Source organism: Protopterus annectens, chromosome 16.part0 (genome assembly GCF_019279795.1).
Source record: "Protopterus annectens isolate FY-2018-M chromosome 16.part0, PAN1.0, whole genome shotgun sequence".
NCBI classification, from domain to species: Eukaryota; Metazoa; Chordata; order Ceratodontiformes; family Protopteridae; genus Protopterus; species Protopterus annectens.
The window spans coordinates 40,670,541-40,697,811 of NC_056750.1; the positions used below are offsets into that span (position 1 = coordinate 40,670,541).

General features: G+C 43.0%; 1 protein-coding gene across 1 annotated transcript in view; it reads left to right on the top strand.

Moving 5' to 3' along the window:
• The window catches only part of RAPGEF1 (Rap guanine nucleotide exchange factor 1), a 2,911,094-nt gene that overhangs the window by 2,472,474 nt on the left and 411,349 nt on the right, over positions 1-27,271 (top strand). Inside the window, exons 22-23 of the mRNA XM_044058589.1 lie at positions 23,283-23,361; positions 23,850-23,951. Of these exons, the coding sequence (XP_043914524.1) occupies positions 23,283-23,361; positions 23,850-23,951 (181 nt within the window). The remainder of the gene's footprint in view (positions 1-23,282; positions 23,362-23,849; positions 23,952-27,271) is intronic.

Here is a 27,271-nt window from a genome sequence, read left to right on the forward strand (position 1 = left end):
GTGCAAAAATCCGAAGACTCTGGTATTTAGGCCGACTGAGGGCTACCTGCAGGCAGATAACCCAAATGTGATTGCTGCAACAGTGAAACACGAAGAACATAGTACAGTTGTCTACACTTACCATAAATGTAGATGTTCAAGTGTATTCACTGTTGCAGTCCTGGTTACCCTCCCTCCAGCCCCCTGACTTCTCTTGCCTCTACCTTTCCTTCTTGTTTGGCATGTATTATATCATGTGTATTTGCATTTTACTGGGGGTGTACCATACCATATAATAACTGACATCTGGGGCAAGAAAAACTGATGTAAATGCATCGGCTGTATGTTTTATACTCCTGACGACCTGACATCAAGGAAGAAGCGACAGCATCCGACGCAGAAATCCAAAGACTCTGGTATTCAGGCCGGCTGAGGGCTACCTGCTGGCAGATAACCCAAATGTGATGACTGCAACAGTGAATACGCTTGAACATCTACATTTATGGTAAGTGTACACAACTGTACTTTCCTACAAGTCATTAGTCATTAACAATTGAGATTTGCAGTTTCCTGTACCTTTTTGTGTTTAGTAGACAAATGCCAATTATCACCAGACTCTGGCACTTTTGGAAGTAATATAATTTCCATATTCCTTGAGGAGCCCAGCTTGGAAAGACAGACAAAAAGAAAATTTAACAGAATCCTCTTCAAACTAGATGGTAGAATATGCAGATATTTGAGATACTGAATGTGTTATCTTGTTTTTTGGGGGTAATTACCATAATTGCTGTCACCACTGTAAAAATAAATAAGTAGAATTTTGCACTGTGAAACTACATTTTAGAAGTTGCATTAAGCTTTGCATTATTTTTCCTTTGATAATGGTGGGATGATCCTCAGTAGTCAGTATAACCAGTATTGATGGACCCAACCACATTGTGCAGGGCCTGGTTAGTTATTTTGTGGTAACTTAAGCCAGCACCATTCACCTGGGTGTACCCCAACTAACTTCCTAGCTGCTTTTTAGGGAAACCTGATACAGAATCCTTGGTAGGAGAAAAGCTTTTGACTACAAGCTGTGATGGTAAAGAATTTGTTCTTGGAACTTGTAGGATATCTATAGTAGTTAAAGAAAAGAATGTGGGATAATGTTGATCACAGGGGATAGAAGGAAATGTTTGTGCTGTTATGGCATATTTGCTGTACATTTATGTTTTTGGTGAGGTCTTTCAAACTTCAAATAAAACAAAGGCTTGTCCTAATCAAGGTACTCAACTCTCTGAATCATCTTTGGTGCCTGTGATCTCTTCAGGTTGTTAGTGTATACTGCAGTCATGTACATCAACAAACAAGGGGGAACTATTTGAAATATCGGGACTTGCTACAGTGAGTCTTGAAATGTGGAGACTGAATGGCCAAAAGGTCAGTGTAGACATTTCAGTCCAGAGCTGGGAATCAGGTCATACCAGCTCTACAGACTAGCCATGTTAGCTTAGGATGTAGCTTCACAGCACAGTGTCACTTTACAGGCATCCTTAGGATATAGCTTCACAGCACAGTGTCACTTTACAGGCATCCTTAGGATATAGCTTCACAGCACAGTGTCACTTTACAGACATCCTTAGGATATAGCTTCACAGCACAGTGTCACTTTACAGGCATCCTTAGGATGTAGCTTCACAGCACAGTGTCACTTTACAGACATCCTTAGGATGTAGCTTCACAGCACAGTGTCACTTTACAGGCATCCTTAGGATATAGCTTCACAGCACAGTGCACTTTACAGGCATCCTTAGGATATAGCTTCACAGCACAGTGTCACTTTACAGACATCCTTAGGATATAGCTTCACAGCACAGTGTCACTTTACAGGCATCCTTAGGATATAGCTTCACAGCACAGTATCACTTTACAGACATCCTTAGGATGTAGCTTCACAGCACAGTGTCACTTTACAGACATCCTTAGGATATAGCTTCACAGCACAGTGTCACTTTACAGGCATCCTTAGGATGTAGCTTCACAGCACAGTGTCACTTTACAGACATCCTTAGGATATAGCTTCACAGCACAGTGTCACTTTACAGGCATCCTTAGGATGTAGCTTCACAGCACAGTGTCACTTTACAGACATCCTTAGGATATAGCTTCACAGCACAGTGTCACTTTACAGACATCCTTAGGATATAGCTTCACAGCACAGTGTCACTTTACAGGCATCCTTAGGATATAGCTTCACAGCACAGTGTCACTTTACAGACATCCTTAGGATATAGCTTCACAGCACAGTGTCACTTTACAGGCATCCTTAGGATATAGCTTCACAGCACAGTGTCACTTTACAGACATCCTTAGGATATAGCTTCACAGCACAGTGTCACTTTACAGGCATCCTTAGGATATAGCTTCACAGCACAGTGTCACTTTACAGGCATCCTTAGGATATAGCTTCACAGCACAGTGTCACTTTACAGACATCCTACATTCCATCAGAGCAAAACTGTGTAGGAAATGAGCTGAGCAGGACAAGAGAAAACCTCATGAATGGAAATTAGATTGGGGGTCTTCTGAGATTTAATCCATCTGTGGAGATTTCTTCAAGTAGACCCCTTTGCCCTCCTCTGTGAACAATTAGTTGGCAAGATTCTGCTGCAGGATTCCAAGCAAGACAGTTGCCTTTTCTTTTCCTAGAACAGGAATGTTCCTATATGCTTTTCCACCCTTTCCACTCATATCCAGGGTACTTGTGAAGATTCAGAAGGAATCCTCCAAGTTGATTGTGGTGACTCCCTTCTGGCTCAGGCAGCCGTGGTTCTCTCTTCTTTGGAAATGGCTAGGAGCAATTACCGCAAGCTTCCTGACTGACAAGATCAGGAGTGTTTGATACACCCTAACATCATTTAACTTCAGTTGACTGCCTGCTTAATAGGATCTTGATTCTATTTAGATATCTGTTTACTAGGATGTGCAGTAGGTGCTAGTGGAGGGAAGAAGACTTGCTGTTACAAAATTGTATATTAGCAAATGGAAAAGATTTTCTAGTTGGTACTAACAACATTAACCAGCACTCATTCAGGACTTAGTTGTTCTCTGCCTTTTACAATATTTGCCTGAGTTACTATCTTGTGGCCTTTCTTATTTTTCTGTCAAGGTTCATTTATTGGCCATTTCAGTATGCCTACTCATGAACCCTCCTCTTTCAGTGCGATCTCATATCAAAATGTTTTTCAAGGAAGGTTTGCTTAAGAGGCCTCCAAGAAAACCAGTTGATCCTCCTTGGGATCTTAATTTGTGTTGGAGAAGCAAATCAGCCAGGTTAGCTCATTTCAGCTAAACTGGCTGATTTGAGGTTCTTAACATGGAATAGAGTTTTACTGATTGTTCTGACCTCTGTAAGAAAAATATGTTGTTTGCACGCTGTTATGGTGAGTCAACCTTACCTCAGGGATGTTCTTCGTGTTTCACTGTTGCAGTCATTACATTTGGGTAATCTGCTGGCAGGTTGCCGTCAGTCGGCCTGAATTCCAAAGTCTTGGGTCCTGCGTCGGTTGCTGTCTCCTCTTCCATGACGTCAGGTCGTCAGGGGTATAAAACAGGCAGCTGACGCCATTTTCTTCAGTCTTTCTTGCGCGGTGCCTGAAGCAGAAGCATTTCGCAAGTGCCGGTCGGCAGACTCCTGAAATATTCGAGTTTGAGTTTCAGAACCAGTCTTCACTAAAGCTAAGTACCCTGTTGGGGAAACTTTTTTCTTGCACCATACCGATGTCAGAAAAAGTTCATAATTGTATTACTTGTGGGAAGCAAATGCCTCATAAGGATTTCCACTTATACTGTGTTCCTTGCCTAGGCCCTGATCACAACGTGCCTGGCTGTCGGTTTTGTGCTAGATGTAACCAACGCACTATTAAGCGTCGGTAAATTTTTGCCTCAAAATATTTTGGAAACACATTTAACTGCACAGAAATGTCATCAGATAACAATCCAACTACCGGAGTACATAAAAAGCACAAAGAAAAGGACAAAGACAGACAGTCGAGGTCCAAAACAGACGACTAAGTTTCTCCTAAGCCAGTTGCCGGTTCGCCGGTACTCAGTGAGGTGCTTTCGCAGCCCCTGATACCCGCTACTTTAGAGTTGCAAGCCCCTAACGACACCCATGTGGAATCCGGCATGCCGCGAGATACTCAAAGTATTGGACCCACGGATGTATCTCCCTTGGATGGGTCCGGAGCCGCTGATCAGGCACTGGCTTCTGAGGGTATTTTCAGGCCTCAACATCTTTATATCAATCCGACGACAACTGCAAAACCAAAGACAAAAGCAACTTCTAAAACTAAAAAACTGACGCATGAGCCAAGTGCACAGGCCTCTATGCCTAAAAAACAGATGACCAAAATGGCTGAAGACCTCATTACCTTGATCATGGGTTCCCATCCCCCACTAGATAAGAGGCCTAGGCAAGACACTAATTATGATTCTTCAGATCAGGTTTCTGTTTCTTCTGATTCCTCTTCTGATCAGGAATTTATCTATACCTCCCTATGAGGATCCTGATGCAGAGGAGTCTGTACCATCTGCATCACCTCCTGAGGTTTATTCATTTGGAGAAACCTTGCATACTTTGAAGGAGCATTTTCACTGGGGAGAGCCAAGATTTCTCAGAATCAAAAAAGAGGCTCAGGGATTTCCTTCATCTCCCTCAGCATAGGCCTTTAGCCATACCCCCTGTTTTAGACATTGTGGATGATGTGTTTTCGAAGTCAAGCTTGACCCCTGACTCGTTACCTCCGGCTCCCAGAAACCAGACAGGTATTACAGGGTCCCTGACTCGCATAAATTTTTATTTAGAAACCCTGCTGCTGATGCTAAAGATATTTCACAGGGTCTAAAGGGAGTTAAGGCCTCAACAGCAAAAAATCCTACCCCCTCTGACAGAGATTCAAGGGCACTGGACAGATGGGGAAAAAAGGTTTATACATCTGCAGTCTTGGCAGTTTGGGCCTTAAACTGTCAATTTCATATGCTCAAGTATCAACATTTTATGGGATTGCTGAAACAGAAAATTATGTTGATTTCTGAATGTGTAGAAAATAAAGAATTGCAGGAATTATCGCATGCACCTGAACAGTTTGGAAAGCATACTTTGCAATGTGGTTTTGATTCCTTAGCCTCCTGCAGGGCCGCAGTTACTGGATCTGTGATTAGGAGGCATGCCTGGTTAAAGGAACAAAATTTGCCCGATCATGTTAAAGCTAAATTGCTAGATGCACCTTTACAGCATGATACTCTGGTATTAAGGCAGAAGAGGTTTTAAAGAAAATGGAAGAAAAAGGCAAAGTCTATGCAAACTTTAAAAGACTTCTTACAAGTGCAGCTACCAAGATTCAGTAGACACTGGCCTACAAAAAATTAGTCCTTTCCTGTGTCAGACAGAGCTCAAGGGGGCAAATCCAGATGCCCTAAGGGTTCCAGATACCAGGCACAAGATTGGTAAAGGTCAAAGCAATGGGGCGCTTCTACCTCCAAATCTGGAGGAGATGAAGTGCAAACCTACAGAAAACGGTTCCAATGACTTCCCCCTGCCTACACCAAGCACTTATCTTTTGGCAGCACCCTTAGGGGGAAAAATTAGCACTTTTTGCTCAAAATTGGCAGTTAATAACCCAGGACAAGTGGGTGCTAAGCATAGTATCACAGGGATACAGGTTCCATTTCCATATTCTGCCAATGGCAAACGGTTGGCCAGATCTGCCAAAAAATCAATGGGCAGAGGCACAGAAACAGGTTACATCCCTCATGGATATGGGGGCCATTCAGCCAGTACCAGAACAGGAAAAAGGACAATATTTTTACTCGACTGTTCTTGGTACCCAGAAAGGACAAGGCCTGGCGGCCAATACTGGATTTATCGATTTTTGAGCACATACCTGGACATTCCAAAATTCAAAATGCTGACTTTTCAGCAGCTTCTGCCCATGGTGACATTAGACCTAAAAGAGGCATACCTGCATGTCCCAATAAGACAGTCGTGCAGAATATACCTCAGATTCAAGGCTGGCTTAATGCATTACCAATTCTCTGCACTGCCCTTTGGCTTATCTACTGCACCCAGGGTCTTTACAAAGTGCCTGGCACCAGTAATTGCATTTTGCAGATAAAGAAGTATACAAATATATCCTTACTTTGGACGTCTGTCTCATTCAAGCAGAGAACAAGGACATTCTTCTTCAATACCTGGCGTTTGTGAAAAGGCTTCTAACATGCCTAGGGTACACAATAAACTAAAAGAAATCACAACTGGTACCCTCTCAAAAGATAACATTCCTGGGTGCAAGCTTGAATACAACTGACCAGATGGCTTACCTCACGCCAGACAAGCAAAGGCAACTGACTACTTACTTCAAACTGATGGCAACAAAAACCCAGTTATCTGCAAGACAAATTCTGCAGGCTTTGGGCTTCATGGCGTCCTGCATCCTACTGACTCCATATGCAAGACTGCATATGAGGAAACTTCAGTGGTACCTAAAATGTTTATGGAGTCAACATTCTCACAGTCTAGAAACAATGATTCCTCTCATTGCCTGCCTACAACAGGAGTTTCTGTGATGCGCAAAGGCATGTCACCAAAACATGAGATGGGCCTTCATTCTACCCCCTGCCAGCCAAACCTTAACAACTGATGCATCAGATTATGCCTGGGGGGCCAACATGGCAGGAAGATGCATTCAGGGCATATGGACCCCAAAACAAATGCATCTACATATCAACCAGAAAGAGATGCTAGCTGTTCAAAATGCCCTAACAGCCTTCAAGGACTTACTTCATCCAGGACAACTATTGATAAAGATGGACAACACCACGGTCATGAGGTATATAAACAAGCAGGGGGGCACACACTCATACCCCCTTTGCAGATTAGCCATGGCACTGTGGGACACAGCTTTGACTTACCAAATACATCTTCAAGTTCAATTCCTGCCAGGAAAGCAAAATACTCTGGCAGACGATTTAAGCAGAAACCTTATGGATCCTCACAAGTGGAAACTAGATCCACAAGTCTTCAGCATGATAAATGGTGGAACCCAGACATAGATCTCTTTGCCTCTCCTCAAAATTATCAATTGAAAAGATTCTGCACAAGGACTTATCACAGACAAGCATGGAAAGTGGACGCCCTATCCTTCAGTTGGAAAAACCTATCAGTTTACGCCTTTCCTCCTCTGCCTCTTCTCCCCAAGGTCCTCCTAAAAGTCAGACAAGAGAAACCAAAGGTGATACTAATTGCCCTGGACTGGCCCCACCAATACTGGTACCCAATCCTAAGGAACTTGTCTCAATACCCAGCTTGGACCTTATCCCAAAGACCTCAACTACTGTCCCAGCAAAACAATCAGATCCTGCACAATCCGCTCCAGACACTGAACCTGGCAGCATGGCTGATCATGTAGTTATACAAACAACACTTCTCAGTAAAGCTGTGATGGATGTCATTTTGGAAACCAGAAGGCCTAGTACTAGAAAATCTTATGCTGATAAATGAAAGAGATTCTGTGCGTGGAATCAAGCACAAGGAACTGATACAGCAGAACCAAATATTCCTCAGATATTACAATATTTGACTGAGATGCTTGACAAAGGCCTATCTTTCTCATCAATTAAAATCCATGCCTCTACCATTTTGGCTCATTACAATGCGGAGCCACCAATCTTTTCTCATCCTTTACTAAAGCAGCATCTTAGAGGAGCCAAAAATTTAAGGCCTCCTAGAAAGATCACCAGTACCTGCATGGAACCTCAATTATGTGTTGGAAAAGCTCACTCTGCCTCCATTTGAACCAGCTGCTACCACTGATATAAAGTACTTATCATGGAAAACAGCTCTGCTACTAGCAATTACTTCAGCAAGAAGAGTTTCAGAGCTACAGGCCCTCATGGCTGTGGAGCCTTTTATCATATTTTACCCAGACAGGGTGTCTCTGAGGACAAATCCTACATTTATGCCTAAGGTGGTTTCCAGTGTGGCTCTTAACCAAACTGTTCATCTGCCAGCCTTTTATTCAAATCCGCAGAATAAGGGGGAGAGAATTCTGCATTCCTTGGACGTACACAGACAGCTAAGATTCCACTTGAGCAGGACTAAGGCTCTAAGAAAAACTGAGCAATTACTAGTAACATATGCTGCAGGATCAGAAGGAAAGGCTATTTCAAAGCAGACTATTTCAAAGTGGATAAGCCACTGCATTTGTTTCTGCTACTTACACCATGGTATACCTGTGCCCAAGGGCATTACGTCTCATTCCACCAGAGCTGCAGGTACTTCAGCAGCCTTTCTCAGAGGAGTACCAACCAAAGACTTCTAGAGGCTGCTACTTGGAGTTCTGTTCACACCTTTACAAAGCATTATCATTTGCCTCCCTACTCTAAGTCCAGGGCAAGCTTTGCCACTGCAGTTCTGCAGGGCCTTATAGCCGCACCTAATGCTGTTTAGCTCCAGCCTCCCAACCTTAGCTTTGGGATTCTACCCAAATGTAATGACTGCAACAGTGGAACACGAAGAACATAATACAGTTGTGTACACTTACCATAAATGTAGATGTTCGAGTGTATTCACTGTTGCAGTCCAGGTTACCCTCCCACCATCCCCCCTTTCATTCTGGAGTTTATATTTCCTTCTCTGTCTTCTACAACCTATGTGGTGTATTTGCTTGTAGATGAAGGTAAAGTTTATATTGATGCATGTGTGTATATATATATATATATATATATATATATATATATATATATTTTTTTTTTTTTTTTTTTTTTGCTACCTTTTTGGGGGCACCTGACATCTGGGGCAAGAAAAACTAAAGAAAATGGCGTTGGCTGTATGTTTTATACCCCTGATGACCTGACGTCATGGAAGGGGAGAGAGCAACTGACGCAGGACCCAAGACTTTGGAATTCAGGCCGACTGAGGGCAACCTGCCAGCAGATTACCCAAATGTAATGACTGCAACAGTGAATACACTCAAACATCTACATTTATGGTAAGTGTACACAACTGTACTTTTCTTTGAGAGCTAGTTCTTTTATGCCTAAAGTGGTATCCAGATTTACTTTAAGCTAAACTGTCCATCTCCCAGTTTTCTTTCCTTGCCCAGAAAATGAGAGAGAGAGAGAGAGAGAGGATATGCCATACCTTGGATGTCCACAGGGAATTCAGGTACTGTCTTGACAGAACTAAATCTTTCAGATCTTCAGATTGGTTGTTCATTTCTTGTAAAGGATAAGAAGGGGCAACCTGTGTCAAAAGAGACCATTTCCAGATGGGTATCTAAGACTATTATATTTTGTTATACTTAGCACAATAGAACTTTTCCAGTCATACTCAAGGCCCACTCTACCAGGGCTATGGGTTTAGCTATGGCTTTTTGGGAAGAATTGTAATGTAGAAGTATTCTAGAAGCAGCAAGTTGGTCCTGTATATACATACTTTTACAAAGCACTATTAATTTGATTTCTTCTCTAGGTCTACATCAAGCTTTGCAAGGTCTAGTCTTCAGGGGTTCCTGGACTCTTCTTCCACCTCACAAATGTAGTACGCTGGGGTAATCCTATTTTTATAGCTAAGGCTACTTGCAGCAGTGTTTAGTATGATGAACATAGTACAGTTGTGTTAAGTAAAATGAACAGTAGAATGATCACTGCTGCAGTAGCAACTCCTTCCCTCCATACTGCTTATTTTTTAGTGTGTGGTTTATGCCAGGGTGTGTGCTTTTTGTATACTTCCTAGCATTGTCCTTTCAGGGCTTATTTTCCCCCTCTCTGTTGTCAGGAAAGCTCTGAAGGACTTGAAGCCCAAACTTGTCTTTAATTCAGCTCCACTCCAGATGCCTGCCAGTTTGAGAATATGGAATGTGCCCAGGAATTTTAGAAACCAGACGGCTGTTATATTCTTGGCAGGATCAGCCTTTGGTCAAGTGGTTCCCCAGGTGAATATGTATATATATATATATATATATATATATAATGTGCCCCAGTGTATGCAAACCTCATAATGCTGTATTGGGAAAAACAATACATATTTACCTTTGAATATTATGCCCATATTAAGGGATATTTCCGATTTTTGGATGATGTAATAATATTTTGGGATGGACCACCTGAAGTTATAAACCAGTTTATGGAATATATTGAGAATACAACTGATTTTTTTTTAAATTCACCCATCAAGTAGGGAATACTAATATCGATTATTCTGATGTCCGGATTACAAAGGACGGTGGAAGGAAATATTTTACATCCAAGATATACCGTAAAAAAATGTTTTCCAACACCTACTTACATTTTGAAAGTAGTCATGCCTACCACCAGAAGAAAAACATTGTGAAAGGACTGATGGTTAGGGCAGTTGGAATGACTTCTCTTACAGAATATCTGGTTGAGGAGATCGGAACTATCAAAAGTTTCTTTATAGAAAGGGGTTAACCCTCCTGACTTAACACCATAAAAGATGAAGTGTGTGCTGGGTGGGGTACTAAATATATACCCATGTTAAATTTTGAAGTTAACATCCCAGATCTACCCCTTGGGGTACCACTAGAGGATAGGAATAACATACCAGAGGTGAGGAATTACACCCAGAATAACAACAGTGAGGGTAATCAGTTTTTTTGTACTTGCATACAACGAAGATGCAATCAAAATTTAATAGACCATTTGTAGATACTGGGAGATGTTTAAAATTATGCCCAACAGCTGAAAAGTATTTACTTCCCCCCTAAAATTTAGTTTCAATAAGGGGGCAAATTTAAAAATGGTGTTTGAGCATAATCACAAGGTAACCAACACTACTGGAGGGGCTAGAAGGAAAGTAGGAACGTTTGCATGTGGACATTGTTCCCAGTGCGGATTTATTGTCAACAAAAGTGAGCTCTCCGTTCCAAGCCGCAGTCAAAGTAGGAACGTTTACATGTGGACATTGTTCCCAGTGCGGATTTATTGTCAACAAAAGTGAGCTCTCCATTCCAAGCTTCAGTCAAAGTAGGAAAGTTTGCATGTGGACATTGTTCCCAGTGCGGATTTATTGTCAACAAAAGTGAGCTCTCCATTCCAAGCCTCAGTCAAAGTAGGAACGTTTGCATGTGGACATTGTTCCCATTGCAGATTTATTGTCAACAAAAGTGAGCTCTCCATTCCAAGCCTCAGTCAAAGTAGGAACGTTTGCATGTGGACATTGTTCCCAGTGCGGATTTATTGTCAACAAAAGTGAGCTCTCCATTCCAAGCCTCAGTCAAAGTAGGAACGTTTGCATGTGGACATTGTTCCCAGTGCGGATTTATTGTCAACAAAAGTGAGCTCTCTATTCCAAGCCTCAGGCAAAGTAGGAACGTTTGCATGTGGACATTGTTCCCAGTGCGGATTTATTGGCAACAAAAGTGAGCTCTCCGTTCCAAGCCTCAGTCAAAGTAGGAACGTTTGCATGTGGACATTGTTCCCAGTGCGGATTTATTGTCAACAAAAGTGAGCTCTCCGTTCCAAGCCTCAGTCAAAGTAGGAACGTTTGCATGTGGACATTGTTCCCAGTGCGGATTTATTTCCAACAAAAATGAGCTCTCCTTTCCAAGCCTCAGGCAAAGTAGGAATGTTTGCATGTGGACATTGTTCCCAGTGCGGATTTATTTCCAACAAAAGTGAGCTCTCTATTCCAAGCCTCAGTCATGTCAACAGAAATAAGGTCATGCTAGCTAAGGGTTACTACAACTGTCAAACCAAGGGTGTCATTTATTTAGTTTATTTCTCTATATTTTACGCCTACTATATAGGCAAAACTGAAAGAAGTTTTAAAAATAGGATATACGAACACATCCATGATATATGTATAAGAAAAAGGAAACTAATGCCCCATACAGACATGGTGTGTTATGTAAAAATGCACAGTTTACATTTTGGGTTATTGAGCAACTGAAACTTTCTTAACAGGGGGGAGATTGGGAGACCCAATTAGAGTTTCAGCAGTTAATATGGCAACTCCAACTTGATGTCTGCACCAGTCCAGGGTTAAATGACCATCTCTCTATTATTCCTGCTATAAAAATGAGAGCACTGGTGTCGGTGAAGGAACACACAGAAAATAAAATGCAACAGAATTAATAGATGCACCTTTCTTGTGCACTGTTTTTTCTTTCTTTTTTTTTCCTGTTTACCCTACAACACAAAACATAACATTTAAACCTGCATTTATGTGAATACATACTTTCAAAGTGTATATTTTTTAAAGTGGTTGTTTTATGTAAAATAAAAAACTTGCACTTTAACTTTTAAAATTCTGTGATTTTCTGTGGTTACTCAAGTTAATTATTTGGAACTAGCATCCAATGAAATGGTTGATGTTCTTCGTGTTTCACTGTTGCAGTCATTACATTTGGGTTATCTGCTTGCAGGTAGCCCTCAGTCGGCCTGGTTAACAAAGTCTTGGGTTCTGCGTCGGTTGCTGTCCCTTCTTCCATGACGTCAGGTCGTCAGGGGTATAAAACATGCAGCCGACGCCATTACCCCAGTCTTTCTTGCCGTGCAGTGCCCGAAGCAGAAGCAGTTCGCAAGTGCCAGTCGGCCGACTCCTGAAATTTTCGTTTTCGAGTTTCAGAACTGAAGTCTTCAACTAAAGCTAAGTACCCCATTGGAGAAACTTTTTCTTGCTCCTTACCGATGTCAGTAAAAGTTAATAATTGCATTACTTATGGAAAGCAAATACCTCATAAAGATTTTCATTCGTACTGTATTCCTTGCCTACGCCCTGACCATGACGTACCTTGCTGTCGGTTTTGTGCTTTATTTAATCAGCTCACTGTCCGTCTGTGTATTTTCTCCTCTAAATATTTTGGTTCTCAGTTCAATTATCCAGAAATGTTGTCGGAAAGCCATCCGACTACCGGGATTCTGAAAAAACGCAAAGATAAAGACAAGAGATGGGCCGCCGAGGTCCAAAACTGCTGACAACGCTTCTAAGCCAGTCGCCAGTTCACCGGTACTCAGTGAGGTGCTCTTGCAGCCCCTGATACCCGCTACTTCTGATTCACAGGCCTCTACTGAGACCCATGCAGAGTCCGGTATGTCGCGCGATGCTTCAACTATGGAACCCATGGATGTCTCTACCTTGGATGAGTCTGGAGCCGCTGTGCAGGCACCGGCTTCTGAGGGTGTATTCAGGCCTATGGACTTGCATATTAAATTGATGCCTCCTTCTTTACTTAGGCCTAAATCTCGATCCATGTCTAGAAAAGCAACATCCAGGCCACATGCTCAGGCCTCTATGCCTAAAAAACAAATGATAAGAATGGCTGAAGATCTAATAACTTGGGGGTAGCCAACCCCCCCCCCCCTTCTAAGAGGCCTAGGACTAAAGTTGATTATGAATCTTTTGATCAGGATTCTGTTTTTTCTGATTCTTCTGATGATCTGGATTTGCCCTTATCTACTTATGAAGGTTCTGATGCAGAGGACTCTATTCCCTCTACTTCCCCTCCTGAGGATTTTTCTTTTGGGGAAACCTTACAATACTCTAAGGGAGCATTTCCACTGGGAAAGCCAGGATTTTTCTGATTCAAAAAAGAGGCTTAGGGATTTCCTTCTCCTACCTCAGCATAGGCGTTTAGCTATTCCTGCTGTACTACACATTGTTGTTGATGCTTTTTCGGAATCTAGTTTGGCCCCTGATTCCCTGCCTCCTGCTCCCAGAAAACCTGACAGATACTACAGGGTCCCTGAGTCCCACAAGTTCCTTTTCAAAAATCATATTGCAGATCCAGAGACTATTTCACAGGGGCCCAAGGCCATTAAGGCTTCTACTGCTAAAAATCCTACCCCTTCTGATAGAGACTCCAGGGCGCTGGATAGATTGGGTAAGAAGGTTTACACTTCTTCAACCTTGGCCGTTAGGGCTTTAAACTGTCAATTTTATTAAAGTATCAGCAACATGTTATTGGACTGCTTAAACAGAAAATTATGTTGATTCCTGACTGTGTGGAAAATAAAGAATTACAGAGACTATTTCACAGGGGCCCAAGGCCATTAAGGCTTCTACTGCTAAAAATCCTACCCCTTCTGATAGAGACTCCAGGGCGCTGGATTAGATGGGGTAAGAAGGTTTACACTTCTGCAACCTTGGCCGTTAGGGCTTTAAACTGTCAATTTCATTAAAGTATCAGCAACATGTTATTGGACTGCTTAAACAGAAAATTATGTTGATTCCTGACTGTGTGGAAAATAAAGAATTACAGGATTTAATGCATTCTGCCGAACAAGTTGGAAAACATACTTTGCACTGTGGTTTTGATTCATTAGAGGCCTCTTGCAGGGCTGCTGTTACTGGGTCTGTGCTCAGAAGGCATGCAAGGCGCAATCTTTGCCTGATCATGTTAAAGCTAAATTGTTGGATGCTCCTTTAAATCAGGACCGCCTGTTTGGCAACAAGGCTGAGGAAGTTCTTAAAAAGATGGAAGATAAAACTAAATCTATGCTAACTGTAAAAGGTTTTTTACAAGTTCAGCCTCCTAGATTTAGTAGGCACTGGCCCTCTAAGAATTGGTCCTTTCCACCCACTTCCAGGTCTTCTCAAGCCAAACCCAGGCACAGCAAAAACCCCAGGATGTCCTTCAAGGCTGCATCTGCAGTCATCACATATGGGTTGTCCTGCCTGAGGCAGCCCTTCGGTCGGCCGGATTCCAAAGTCTGGGTCTGGCCTCGGCTGATGTTGCACTTTCCCCGACGTCAGAGCGTCTGGGGTATAAAAGCATCAGCCGACGCCATTTTCCTCAGTCTTTCTTGCCGCGTGGTGCCCGAAGCAGAAGCATTTCGCAAGTGCCGGTCAGCCAGCTCCTGTGATTCAGCTACCAAAGACTTCGAAAAAGCTAAGTACCCCGTTGGGGACTCTTTCTTGCCTCAGCCGATGTCAGATAAAGTTAATAATTGTTTAACTTGTGGGAAACAAATACCTCATAAGGATTTCCACTCTTACTGCCTCCCCTGCCTAGGCCCAGACCACGACGTCTCGGCCTGTTCAGCCTGTGCTTCCTTCAACCGACGAACTCTTAGACGTCGGTCGGAGTTTGCAGAGGAATTCTTTGGGGCTAGTTTTGCTTACAAGATGCCGTCGGAGACTCCGACTTCGCATTTAGTTAAGAAATGGAAGGACAAGGACCGACACACGCGGGCCGCGGTTTCGGCTGAAACCACAGTCAGGCCTACCGCGAGTGTCTCGGTCTCGGCTGAAACCGAGTCCTTGGTACTTCCGATTCAAATCGCTGTCGACTACCTCGGCCCCGGAGGCCCCGGCCGAGTTGGTTATTGAATTACCTTATGAAACTGGTGTCCAGGAACCTTCCGACACCATTCCTTTAGACAAGTCTACTCCTGCACGTGGTGCAGCCAGACCTCCTGCATCCATGTCCATTAAGGCTTTCTCTAGGGCTAAAGCTGCTAAACTTACTAAAGCTTTGCCTCCCAAGGTTACCTCTCAGAGACCTTCTACTGGCTCACAGATTCTTAGCTTAGCAGAGGATCTTATCTCCTTAATTAGAGGTTCTCAACCTCATCCGGACAGGGGCTCTCAACCACCTCCAGACAAAAGGTCCAGGGTTGAGCCCTCTGACCCCCACTCCTCAGATGAGGCCACTGATGGCTCTACTCTGTCAGACCACCAGGAGGAGGCTTATTCGGCTTACGAGGATTCTGATGCTGAAGAATCTATTCCCTCGGCCTCTCGTCCTGAAGAGTTTTCCTTTGGAGAGACATTACACTCTATGAGAGAACATTTTCAATGGCAGGGTCAGGAATTCTCTGATTCTAGAAAGAGATTAAGGACCTTTTTACATTTACCTCAGCATAGGCCTTTAGCTATACCTCCTGTTTTGAATGTTATTGATGATGTGTACTCTGATGCTAGTACAGCCCCTGACTCTCCCTCCGGCTCCTGCCAAACCTGATAGGTACTACAGGGTCCCGGACTCACATCTACACCTGTACAAGGCCCACTCTGCTGATCCAGAAACTATTTCCCAGGGCCCAAAAGGGGTTGCAGCTGCCACTGCTAGAAATCCTCTACCCTCTGAAAGGGAGTCCAGAGCTTTAGAGAGATGGGGTAAGAAAGTGTATACTTCTGCAACTCTTTCCATGAGGGCATTAAATTGTCAATTTCATATGATACAGTACCAAGAGTATTTGTTAGATGAATTGCATAAGAAACTGTCTTCTTCTGAACCCCTTGATCGCAAATCCCTTCAGGATCTGGTACATAACTCCCAGCAGGTTAGTAACCATTTCTTGCAGTGTGGTTATGATGCATTGGAAGCTTCATGTAGGTCAGCTATGACAGGTGCAGTCATACATAGGCATTCCTGGCTGAAGGAACAATCTCTGCCAGACCATGTTAAAGCTAAGCTTTTGGATGCTCCTATGGAAAAGCAAAAATTATTTGGTTCCACGGCTCAAGAGGTCTTAAAGAAATTTGAAGAAAAGGCACAATCTGTGCAAACAGTCAAAGACTTTCTGCAAGTCCAACCACCGAGATTCAGCAGAAACTGGCCTACTAAGAATTGGTCCTTTCCGGACTCAGACAGATCTCAGAGAGGCAGGAATAGACGTGCCAGAGGTAGAGGGCAAGCTAGAGGCTCCTACAGAGGCCATCAATGGCAGCCTCCCAACCAGAGAGGTAGTGCAGGAACTACAACTACTACACCAGGACAGACTCAATGACTTTGTTTTGACTCTGCCGACCAGGGCTCAGTTAGAAGCACCTTTGGGTGGAAAGCTTTCTTTATTTTCAAAAAATTGGCACAGCATTACAAGGGACACATGGACACTGCAAATAATAGACAAAGGATACAGGTTCCATTTCCACACATTGCCAAAAAGAAAAGGCATGCCAGACCTGCCACCAAATCAGAGGGCAGAGGCTTTGAAACAAATTTGCAGCTTAATACAAATGAAAGCTATAGAAAAGGTACCTCTTTCAGAACAAGGCCTAGGATTTTACTCCAGATTATTCCTTGTTCCAAGAAAAGGAAATCAATGGAGGCCTCTTCTCGACTTGTCCTCACTGAATACTTACCTCATTGTGCCAAAATTCAAAATGCTGACTCTACAGCAACACCTTCCCATGCTGGGCAAGGGGTCTTGGCTGGTGACTCTAGACCTCAAGGAGGCTTACCTGCATGTCCCTATCAGACAAAGTTGCAGAAGACACCTCAGATTTCTTGCAGGGTCAGAGCATTATCAATTCTCAGCATTGCCCTTTGGCTTATCTACTGCACCCAGAGTATTCACGAAATGCCTGGCAACTGCAGACTTCAGGGGATTCAAATTTACCCATATCTGGACGACTGCCTTATACAAGCGGACAGCAAGCAAACTTTGTTAAAGGACTTGGATTATGCCATCCACCTACTGCAGGCCTTGGGATATACAGTCAACATCCACAAATCAAGACTTGTTCCATTCCAAAGAATAACTTTTCTGGGTGCGGATCTAGACACAACCACCCAGATGGCCTTTCTCACAGAAGAAAAACAAAAACAACTACCGGATTACTTCAAGAATCTGACAAGACAAACTCAGCTGACTGCAAGGAAAATCCTGCAGGCCCTGGGTTACATGGCATCTTGCATTCTTCTGATCCCACAAGCAAGGCTGCATATGAGAAAGTTACAATGGTACCTAAGGAGTTTATGGACTCAGCACAGTCACAGCTTAGAAACTTTGATCCCACTCATTCCATGCCTCCAAAAGGAATTTCTGTGGTGGGCTCAAGCCTGCCAGTCGAACAGCAGGTTGCCCTTCAGCAAGCCAAGAGCCAACCAAACCATCACTACGGACGCTTCAGACCAAGGTTGGGGAGCACACATGGAGGGCAGATGTGTATCCAAGGGCTATGGTCACAAAGAGAGCTGCGCATGCACATAAACCAAAAGGAAATGCTGGCAGTGATACAAGCAATCGAGGCCTTCAAACCTTTTCTTCATCAAGGCCGCCTACTCATAAGGACAGACAACACCACAGTTATGTGGTACATAAACAAGCAAGGAGGCACCCATTCCTACCCTCTTTGCAGACTGGCAATGAATCTATGGGAACTTTCCTTGAAACTCAATATACAGCTGCAGTTCCAGTTCGTGCCAGGGAAAGACAATATACTGGCAGACAGCTTAAGCAGAAATATCATGGATGCACACGAATGGGTGCTGCACCCAGACATCTTCGTACTCATAACACAATCATGGGGAAGGCCGGAAATAGATCTGTTCTCCTCCCCCCACAATCATCAACTGAAGAAATTCTGCTCAAGGACATACCACCCACAAGCATGGAAAGTGGACGCTCTCTCTTTCAGCTGGAAAGCTCTAACAGTGTATGCTTTTCCACCTCTCCCATTAATGACCAAGGTCTTACTGAAGATAAGGACAGAGCAGCCCAGAGTGATTCTGATAGCTCCAAACTGGCCAAGACAGCACTGGTACCCACTGTTAAAGAGCATGTCACAGACGAAACCGTGGCCTCTTCCCCCTATGGCCACTTCTACTGACGCACAATTTCAAGACTCTGCATTCCAACCTGAAAACCTTGCAGCTAACTGCCTGGAAAATACCATGACTCCTCCTCAGGATAAGTTATCCCAGAGAGTGAAGGATATTATTATGGAAGCTCGACGGCCTTCCACAAGGAAGGCATATTCAGCAAAATGGAAAAGATTTCACACTTGGAACACAACTAAGGGCCTAGATGTGACAGTGATGAACATGGCACATATACTGGAATATTTGGCAGAATTGTTCCACAATGGCCTGTCTTACTCTTCCATTAAGATACATGCCTCAGCAATTTCAGCAGAATACAATGTTAATCCACCTGTCTTCTCTCATCCTCTCCTGAGACAGTTTCTAAGAGGAATCAAAAACATCAATCCTCCAAGGAAACCACCTCTACCTACTTGGGACCTTAACTTTGTGTTGGAAAAACTAACACTTCCTCCCTTTGAACCAGCAGCATCTGCAGATCTTCAGTTTCTGTCTTGGAAAACTGCCTTCCTTCTGTCCATAACCTCAGCAAGAAGAGTATCTGAGTTACAAGCTCTAATGGCAGTACAGCCATTTCTTATCTTTCATCAGGACAGAGTTTCATTGAGAACCAATCCTACATTTATGCCAAAGGTGGTATCCAGGGTATCTTTGAACCAAGCTATTCACTTGCCTACATTCTTCCCACAACCACAAAATAAAGGGGAGAAACTTCTGCACACCCTGACATACACAGACAGTTGCGCTACTACTTGGACAGAACTAAAAGTTACAGAAAGACTGACCAGCTGTTTGTAGCATATGCTGCTGGGGCACAAGGAAAAGCAATTTCCAAACAGACAATTTCAAAATGGATAGGAAATTGCATTCGTTTTTGTTACTCCTTTCATGGAAAAACTGTGCCAGCTGACATTAGACCTCATTCCACGAGAGCCACAGCCACCACCACAGCCTTCCTTAGAGGGGTGGCTACCAAGGACATTTTAGAAGCTGCTACATGGAGCTCCGTGCATACATTTGCCAAGCATTATAATTTACCTTTATACTCCAGATCCAGAGCAGGCTTTGCTACGGCAGTCCTGCAGGGTATCTTAGCTACACCATCCTTTACTTAGTACCTCCACCCCAGATTGGCTATGGTATTCTACCCATATGTGATGACTGCAGATGCATCCTTGAAGGACATAGTACAGTTTTGTACCTACCATAAATGTAGATGCCCGATAGGTATGCATCTGCAGTCAGGTTTACCCTCCCTCCTTCCCCTCTGTGGTATACTTCTTGGGTACTTACCCCTCTTATAGCTAGCTGGGGGGATCTATTATGGTGTATTTGTTTTTATAGTACTGTGCATGTTTGGATTTGTTTTTGCAATGCATATCTCCAAATTTTAGCCTTCCTTAGAGGGCACCTGGCATCTGGGGCAAGAAAAACTGAGGAAAATGGCGTCGGCTGATGCTTTTATACCCCAGACGCTCTGCCGTCGGGGAAAGTGCGACATCAGCTGAGGCCAGACCCAGACTTTGGAATCCGACCGACCGAAGGGCTGCCTGAGGCAGGACAACCCATATGTGATGACTGCAGATGCATACCTATCGGACATCTACATTTATGGTAGGTACAAAACTGTACTTTTCAGTCCCAGTGGACTCACAGAACTAAGCAGTGGGGGGCTCCACTTCCAAATCTGGGAATAATAAGACTTCCCCTATGGTAAACTGTCTCAATGACTTTCTTTTAAAATTTCCAAGCACTTATCAACTGACTGCCCCTTGGGGGGGAAAGATTGCTAGTCATGCAAAGAACTGAGACTCATTACCCAGGACAAACGGATATTAAATATAGTGTCCCAGGGATGGAGATTTCACTTCCACATGTTGCCAACACCAAGTGGGTGGCCGGACCTACCCCCAAATCACAAAAACAAATACTTTCTCTCATAAGCATGGGGGCTATTCAACTGGTACCCGAAGAGGAAAAGGGACAAGGTTTCTACTCGAGACTTTTCCTGGTACCCAGAAAAGACAATTCATGGCGTCCTATCCTGGACCTGTCTACTCTAAACACCTTTTTGTAGATTCCAAAATTCAAGATGCTGACTCTTCACCAATTACTTCCTATGCTAGGCAAAGATGCCTGGTTGGTAACACTAGACCTAAAAGAAGCATACCTGCACATCCCAATCAGGGAATCTTGCAGAAGATACCTACGTTTCAAAGCAGGCTACACGCACTGTCAGGTCTCTGCACTGCCTTTTGGCTTATCTGCTGCGCCCAGGGAATTCACAAAGTGCCTAGCTCCAGTTATTGAATTTTTCAGGCAAAGAAATATTCAAATATACCCATACCTGGACGATTGTCTAATTCAGGCAGAAAGCCAGGACATCTGGCCTTTGTAAAAAGGGTTCTAACTTGTCTGGGGTACAACATAAATGAAAATAAATCACACCTGGTAACCTGTTAACAAGTTATATTCCTGGGAGCAAGCTTGAAACAACTTCCCAGATGGCTTACCTCACACCAGAAAAGCAAATTCATTTGACAACCTACTTCAAACAAGTGGCCACAAATCCTTGCTATCTGCAAGACAAATACTGCAAACCTTGCGGTTCATGGCCTCCTGCAGTCTTCTAATTCCATATGCAAGACTGCATGCGAGGAAACTACAGTGGTATCTAAAAAGCCTGTGGTGTCAAAATTCTCAAGACCTAGAAACAATGATTCCTATCATACCTTTCCTACGCCTAGAGTTCCTTTGGTGGGCAGAGGCCTGCCACCAGAACAAGGGACTACCATTCACACCACCCAAACCCTAACAACAGATGTATCAGACTATGCATGAGGGGCTCACCTGGCAGGGAAGTGCATTCAGGGCAAATGGAACCCAAGTCAAATGCACCTGCATATCAATCAAAAAGAAATGTTGGCTGTACAGAATGCTCTGAAAGCCTGCAAGGACCACATTCTTCCAGGACAACAAATGGTAAAGACAGACAACACCACTGTTATGTGGTACATATACAAGCAGGGGGGGGGGTACACATTCCTACCCCCTCTGCAGACTAGCCGTGGCATTGTGGAATACAGCCTTGAGCTTCTAAGTGCACCTACAAGCTCAATTCCTGCCAGGAAAATTAAATACACTGGCAGACGGACTAAGCAGAAACCTCATGGACCCACTCTAGTGGAAACTGGAACCAAGGATTTTCAACATGTTGACATGCAAATGGGGGAGCCCAGATATAAACCTATTTGCATCTCCCCAGAACCACCAAATGGACAAATTTTGCACAAGGACTCCCCGCAAACAAGCCTGGAAAGTGGATGTTCTGCCCTTCAGCTGGAAAAACCTATCAGTCTATGCCTTCCCCCTCTGCCTTTGCTCTCCAAAGTACTACTAAAAATCAAACAGGACAAACTAAGGATGATTTTGATTGTTCCAGACTGGCCGCTCCAACACTGGTACCCCCTCCTGCGCAGTGTGTCACTGTTCTCTCCATGGCACTTGCCTCAGACTCCTTCCCTGCTGTCTCAGCAGGAGAACCAGATTCTGCACCCTCAGCTTCTAACACTGAAACTTGCAACCTGGCTAGTTACTTAATCTCTCCTTTACCATCCCTCAGCAAACCTGTGATGGATATCATTTTAGAGGCAAGGAGGCCTAGTACTAGAAAATCTTATGCTGAAAAATGGAAAAGATTCTGTGCCTGGAACCAGTCTCAAGGGATGAGCACAACAGCTTCACAAGGGCCTGCCTTTTTCCTCCATTAAAATCCACGCCTCAGCCCTTTCAGCTCATTATAACACAGAACCTCCCCTCTTCTCTCATCCGCTGCTCAAGCAGTTCCTCAGAGAGGCCAAAAATTTTAGAACACCCAGAAGAGCTCTAACCCCAGCCTGGACCTTAACTCTACCTCCTTTCGAGCTAGCTGCTACTGCAGACTTAAAAGAAGCAGCTTTCCTTTTAGCAATCACTTCAGTTAGAAGGGTTTCTGAATTACAGGCCGTTATGGCAGTGGAGACTTTCATCATCTTTCATGTGGACAGGGTGTCCCTCAGAACCAATCCATCCTTCATGCCCAAGGTAGTATCCAGTGTGGCTCTTAATCAGTCCATTCATTTGCCAACCTTCTTTCCTTTTTTTGACCCCCCCCATCCCCGTCCCCGTCCCAAATATGACCTACCCAGTTCATTGTCTGTGGAGGTGATGGGCAGTAGTAGCAGGAGACCAGAAATAAAAAGGACAAAAACTACATGACTTCCTTCCTCGGATGCTTCTCTCGCTGCTCTAGCAGGTTCCTAGGATGCCTCTCTCGTTGCTCTAGCAGGGGCACTTTTTTGTTTTTGTTTTTATTCTTTGTAGTAAAGAAACCATTTCTTTACTACAAAAAAATAAGTAAATACCAGAAAAGTGCCCCTGCTAGAGCAGCACCACAGGCGGTCACTTAGTTGGCCTATGCCTAGGGCTGTCTATGATCCTTTGTAGGATATAACCCAAATAGCTAAGGCTACTGCAGCAGTTATCATTCCAACATCTACGGTTATGGTAAGTTTACTTACATAGCTATATTTTTTTCTAACAATATGCTTTGGCTGCCTTATAAACCTTATAAGAATTAGCCCACAGTGGTGCTCCTTTCTTCTGAGAGTGTGATAGAGGGGAGAATGCATATTAGTGAAGAAAACTATCGAAAGTTATGAGAAAATTAACTGCTTTTGCTTCATACTCCATACATTTTCTTTCTTTTAGGGTCCGTTCCATAATTATACTGCAGGAAAAAGCTCAAGACAGGGAACGACTACTCTTAAAATTTATAAAAATTATGAAGGTAAGAAAGGTGGCTCACTTGTTTTATTGACCTGTGTCTGGTAGTTTTTCAAATATTTTCACTTATTATGGGGCATATTTATAATGTAAAGCTTAGAGAAGACCAAATGTTTGTTTTTTTTTTTTTTTAACGTTTAGATGCTTTATTAAATCTACTCTTTATCTGATGCATGCTGTGGAATAAAATTTCAGTCATAATTTAGCTAAAGCTGCAATCAAATGTTTTACCATAGTTGCTGTTTGTCCTGTTGTAGTGTTTTTTATTGTGGTATTGTAAGATTGAGGCAATGAAAGTAATCTTGGTGTGTATGTTATGCAGATTTTTTAGCTTAAGCATGTAAGTAGTCATGACTGAAAGTATTTAATTGCGTAGCAGGATGCTGTAGCACATTCATGAAAGTGTTTTCTGAATGCTGAATTGCTGTTTGTATTCGGTAAAGGCAAGTTTGTGGGGCTGGATTCCTTAATGGTTCTGTTTTTGTTTCATAGCACTTACGGAAGCTAAACAATTTTAATTCCTACTTGGCCATATTATCAGCACTAGATTCTGCACCAATTCGAAGACTTGAATGGCAGAAACAAACGACAGAGGTCAGTGATCACATGACACCTTAAATAACCATCACCCATGTAGTAGTATTGCATTGCAAGTCTGGTGATTCTGTGACAATGCCAACTTGTCCTGGGTATGTTATAGCCTGCAGAAGGTTTGTACCTCTCCCTACTATCCATCCTGGAAGGTATTTCACTTTGAAAATGACATTTGTCTTTTTTTGCAAAAAATGTAAATCTAGTGCAGCATATTTAAGGTTTGCAGTATATTCAAGAGGTAGTAGTGATTTTATTTTTTTATGTCATTATATAATAACTTGTAGAGATTATGTGAATGAGATCATTTGCAACTGCTGTGAATTTCAGATTCTTCTAGTCTGTTTTTTCCTTCATAGGACTAGCAAAATTGTAATTTGAATTGATACATATTTTGTTTCTGGGTTGGTAAGGAACAGAAAGCTTTAGTGTTCTGGTAATTTGAGATCTGTCACTCACTCACTGTAAGACATGGGCTGTGTGACCTTGCCACTGTCTTGCAAGACATCAGGGTTTAGAACATAAGACAGAGCTTCTCTTTGCCCTAGTTGAGGACTTAATGTTGTTTCATCAGAGACTGCTATAGGTAGTAGTTTGTAAAAACAAAAGGAAAAGCCTCTCTGTTCAAAGTAATCCACTATTGTATGCCTTTAAGTATTTTCAGGCAGACAGCTAACCAGACAAAAATGTTCTCTTTTGCAAAATCAAGCAATGAAAACATGAAGCAATCCTCCTCTGAGCTTTAAGTTGTCCAGTATATTCATAGTAAGGAGCGATTTTTTTCTGTCAGACTTCATCAGATACAATGTTTCTTCCTAAAAGACATTACAATTCTAGTTGTTTAAGTAATCCTAAGCAAGGGGGTGTGGTGGAAAACAGCCCTTATGCTGGGGGTGAGGCTATGGGTCCTGACTGGCTTATAGCTGGGTGGTTGGAGGGGAGGTCTAGTCCCTAATTAGAGTAAGAGTCATGGACTGGATAATATTCGGGCAAACTGACTGGAGGAGAGGCCAAATCTCTACTTAGAATATGAAAACATTTTGTATAGGTGACAGTGAGAGGGTATTTAAGGAGGAAGACAGTAGAAGATTTGACTGAGGTTGTCATGGTTTGTGTGTTTTGTATGCCTGACTTGATGTGGTCTTTTGCAGAGAGGCACACTTTTAGTGTGGTTAACAAAAACAAGAGTGCAAGCTGGTAAAGTACTGGGTTGTCCTGTACTCCTGCTGAATTCTGGAACCTCAAGCTGTACTATAACCATTGGTTGTCTAAGCAGAAACTACAACAAGCACTGGCAGTGCATGCATCAGAGGTTACCCATTAACAGGATGTTATTGACTTTGTCCAAGTAGAAACCAAGAGGGTGCATCATGAGATGCTTGAATTTTCACCTGGAGTCACCATTAGCTTGACTTAAAAAAAACTGTACGTGCATATTGAATATAGACCTCTGCTGAAAAGGTGTCCTGCATGACCCATTTGGAACTTCCCAGTAACCAAATGCAACTAAATTAGTAAACACAGATACAAAAATTAGTTTTTTGTTGCATTGATGTATAAGAATTGTTGCTGTATTTGACTTCTCAGACATCTGTTATTAAGCAGTGCTGTGAAGCATGAAGGGGTTTATCCAGCACATGCCTCACACCGAGCAGGTGCTGTGCCAGATCAAAGGTGTAATAAATTTAAAAAAGGAAGAGAGGCACTATTACTGTGTTTCTTTCCATTCCTTGGACTTGTGAATGGTAGTGAAAACAGTTGTGCTATTGGAATGTTTTCTGGGAAAGGGGTGTAGAGAAAGGAGACCATGTAGTTGTAGAGCAGCTACACTCATTCCCTTCCCTTGGAAACTGATGGTAAGAGTAAAGATTCTGCAGCATGGTTTGTACAGTGAGGGTTTTGCTAAACAATTCTGATGTAGTCCTGTGAATATGTTGCAACTGAGAGAAAGACAGATATGTAGTCAAGAAGAGCCCAGGCAGTACATTATAGTGAGACTTCAGCAAGACCTTCATTAAACTGCCACACAAGCGGCTGGTGAGGCAAAGTAGGAGTCATGGTGCAAATTCCAGAAATTAAAAGGTGACTAGAGGTCTAATATGAAAGACTTACAGGCATGAAATGTGAATGATTAATGCAGTGTCATCTAGAGAAATATATTTAGCCATTGAGGCACTGTGGGAATCAGTGAGTGGTGTCTGTTATTGCAATCAGGTTTTCATGGCTTCTCTGCATCTGCCGTTTTTTGGGCAGTGGAAAAACAAATTCAGTCTGTCCACTGAGCACAGAAAAGTAGCCATGCAGTAATGGTGTGGTATGCCTTCTTTTTACACATTTGATTGGATTGTCACAGTTAACATTTAATGTATTGAGGTTCGAAGTTGCGTTTTGGGAAGGAGGTTTCAGTGTTGGATTTTTTCTGTGTCTTTTAAGCTACAATGTATTGAGCAGTGTGTGACTGAAAAACTAGTAAATAGACGATTAATTTGTGTTTAGTATTGACCTTGCATTTCACCTAGGAAATGCAGGCCTGTGGTTGTAGAGGGACTTGCATGTTTTGGGAATATAGTCAGTATTCTGGAAGATTAATTGCTTCATTGTATGGCATGTAAAATAGTTGGTGGAGGTGTATAGCAAGCACTAGAGAATCACAGATTGTTTTTATGTCAGTAACAACAAGGTATCAGTCCCAGAGATCTTTCTGAAGAGGCACTGGTAGTGGGTAGTACAACCTTTAAGGTGCAGTGCAACTGAGAAAAAAATCATGTGATGGAGCATGAGAAATGAAGGTGGGCCTTAGAAGTGTCCACCTATTACAAGACAGGACTATCAGTGCATGCCTGTAGTCGTCTTGGCATTCCTGAGCTGTTGGCAGATGTTCGTGTTTCACTGTTGCAGTCATTACATTTGGGTAATCCTGCTGGCAGGTTGCCCTCAGTCGTCCTGAATTCCAAAGTCCTGGGACCTGCATCGGCTGCTGTCGCCCCTTCCCTGACGTCAGGTCGTCAGGGGTATAAAAGATGCGGCCAACGCCATTTTCTTTAGTCTTTCTTGATGTGCGGTGCCCGAAGCAGAAGCAGTTCGCAAGTGCCGGTCGACTCCTGAGATTTTTGTGTTCGAGTTTCAGATCCAAAGTCTTCTATAAAGCTAAGTACCCTGTTGGGGAAACATTTTTCTTGCTCCAGACCGATGTCAGAAAAAGTTAATAATTGTATTTCTTGTGGGAAGCAAATACCTCATAAGGATTTTCATTCTTACTGTATTCCTTGCCTAGGCCCTGATCACAACGTTTCTGGTTGTCGGTTTTGTGCTAGATTTAACCA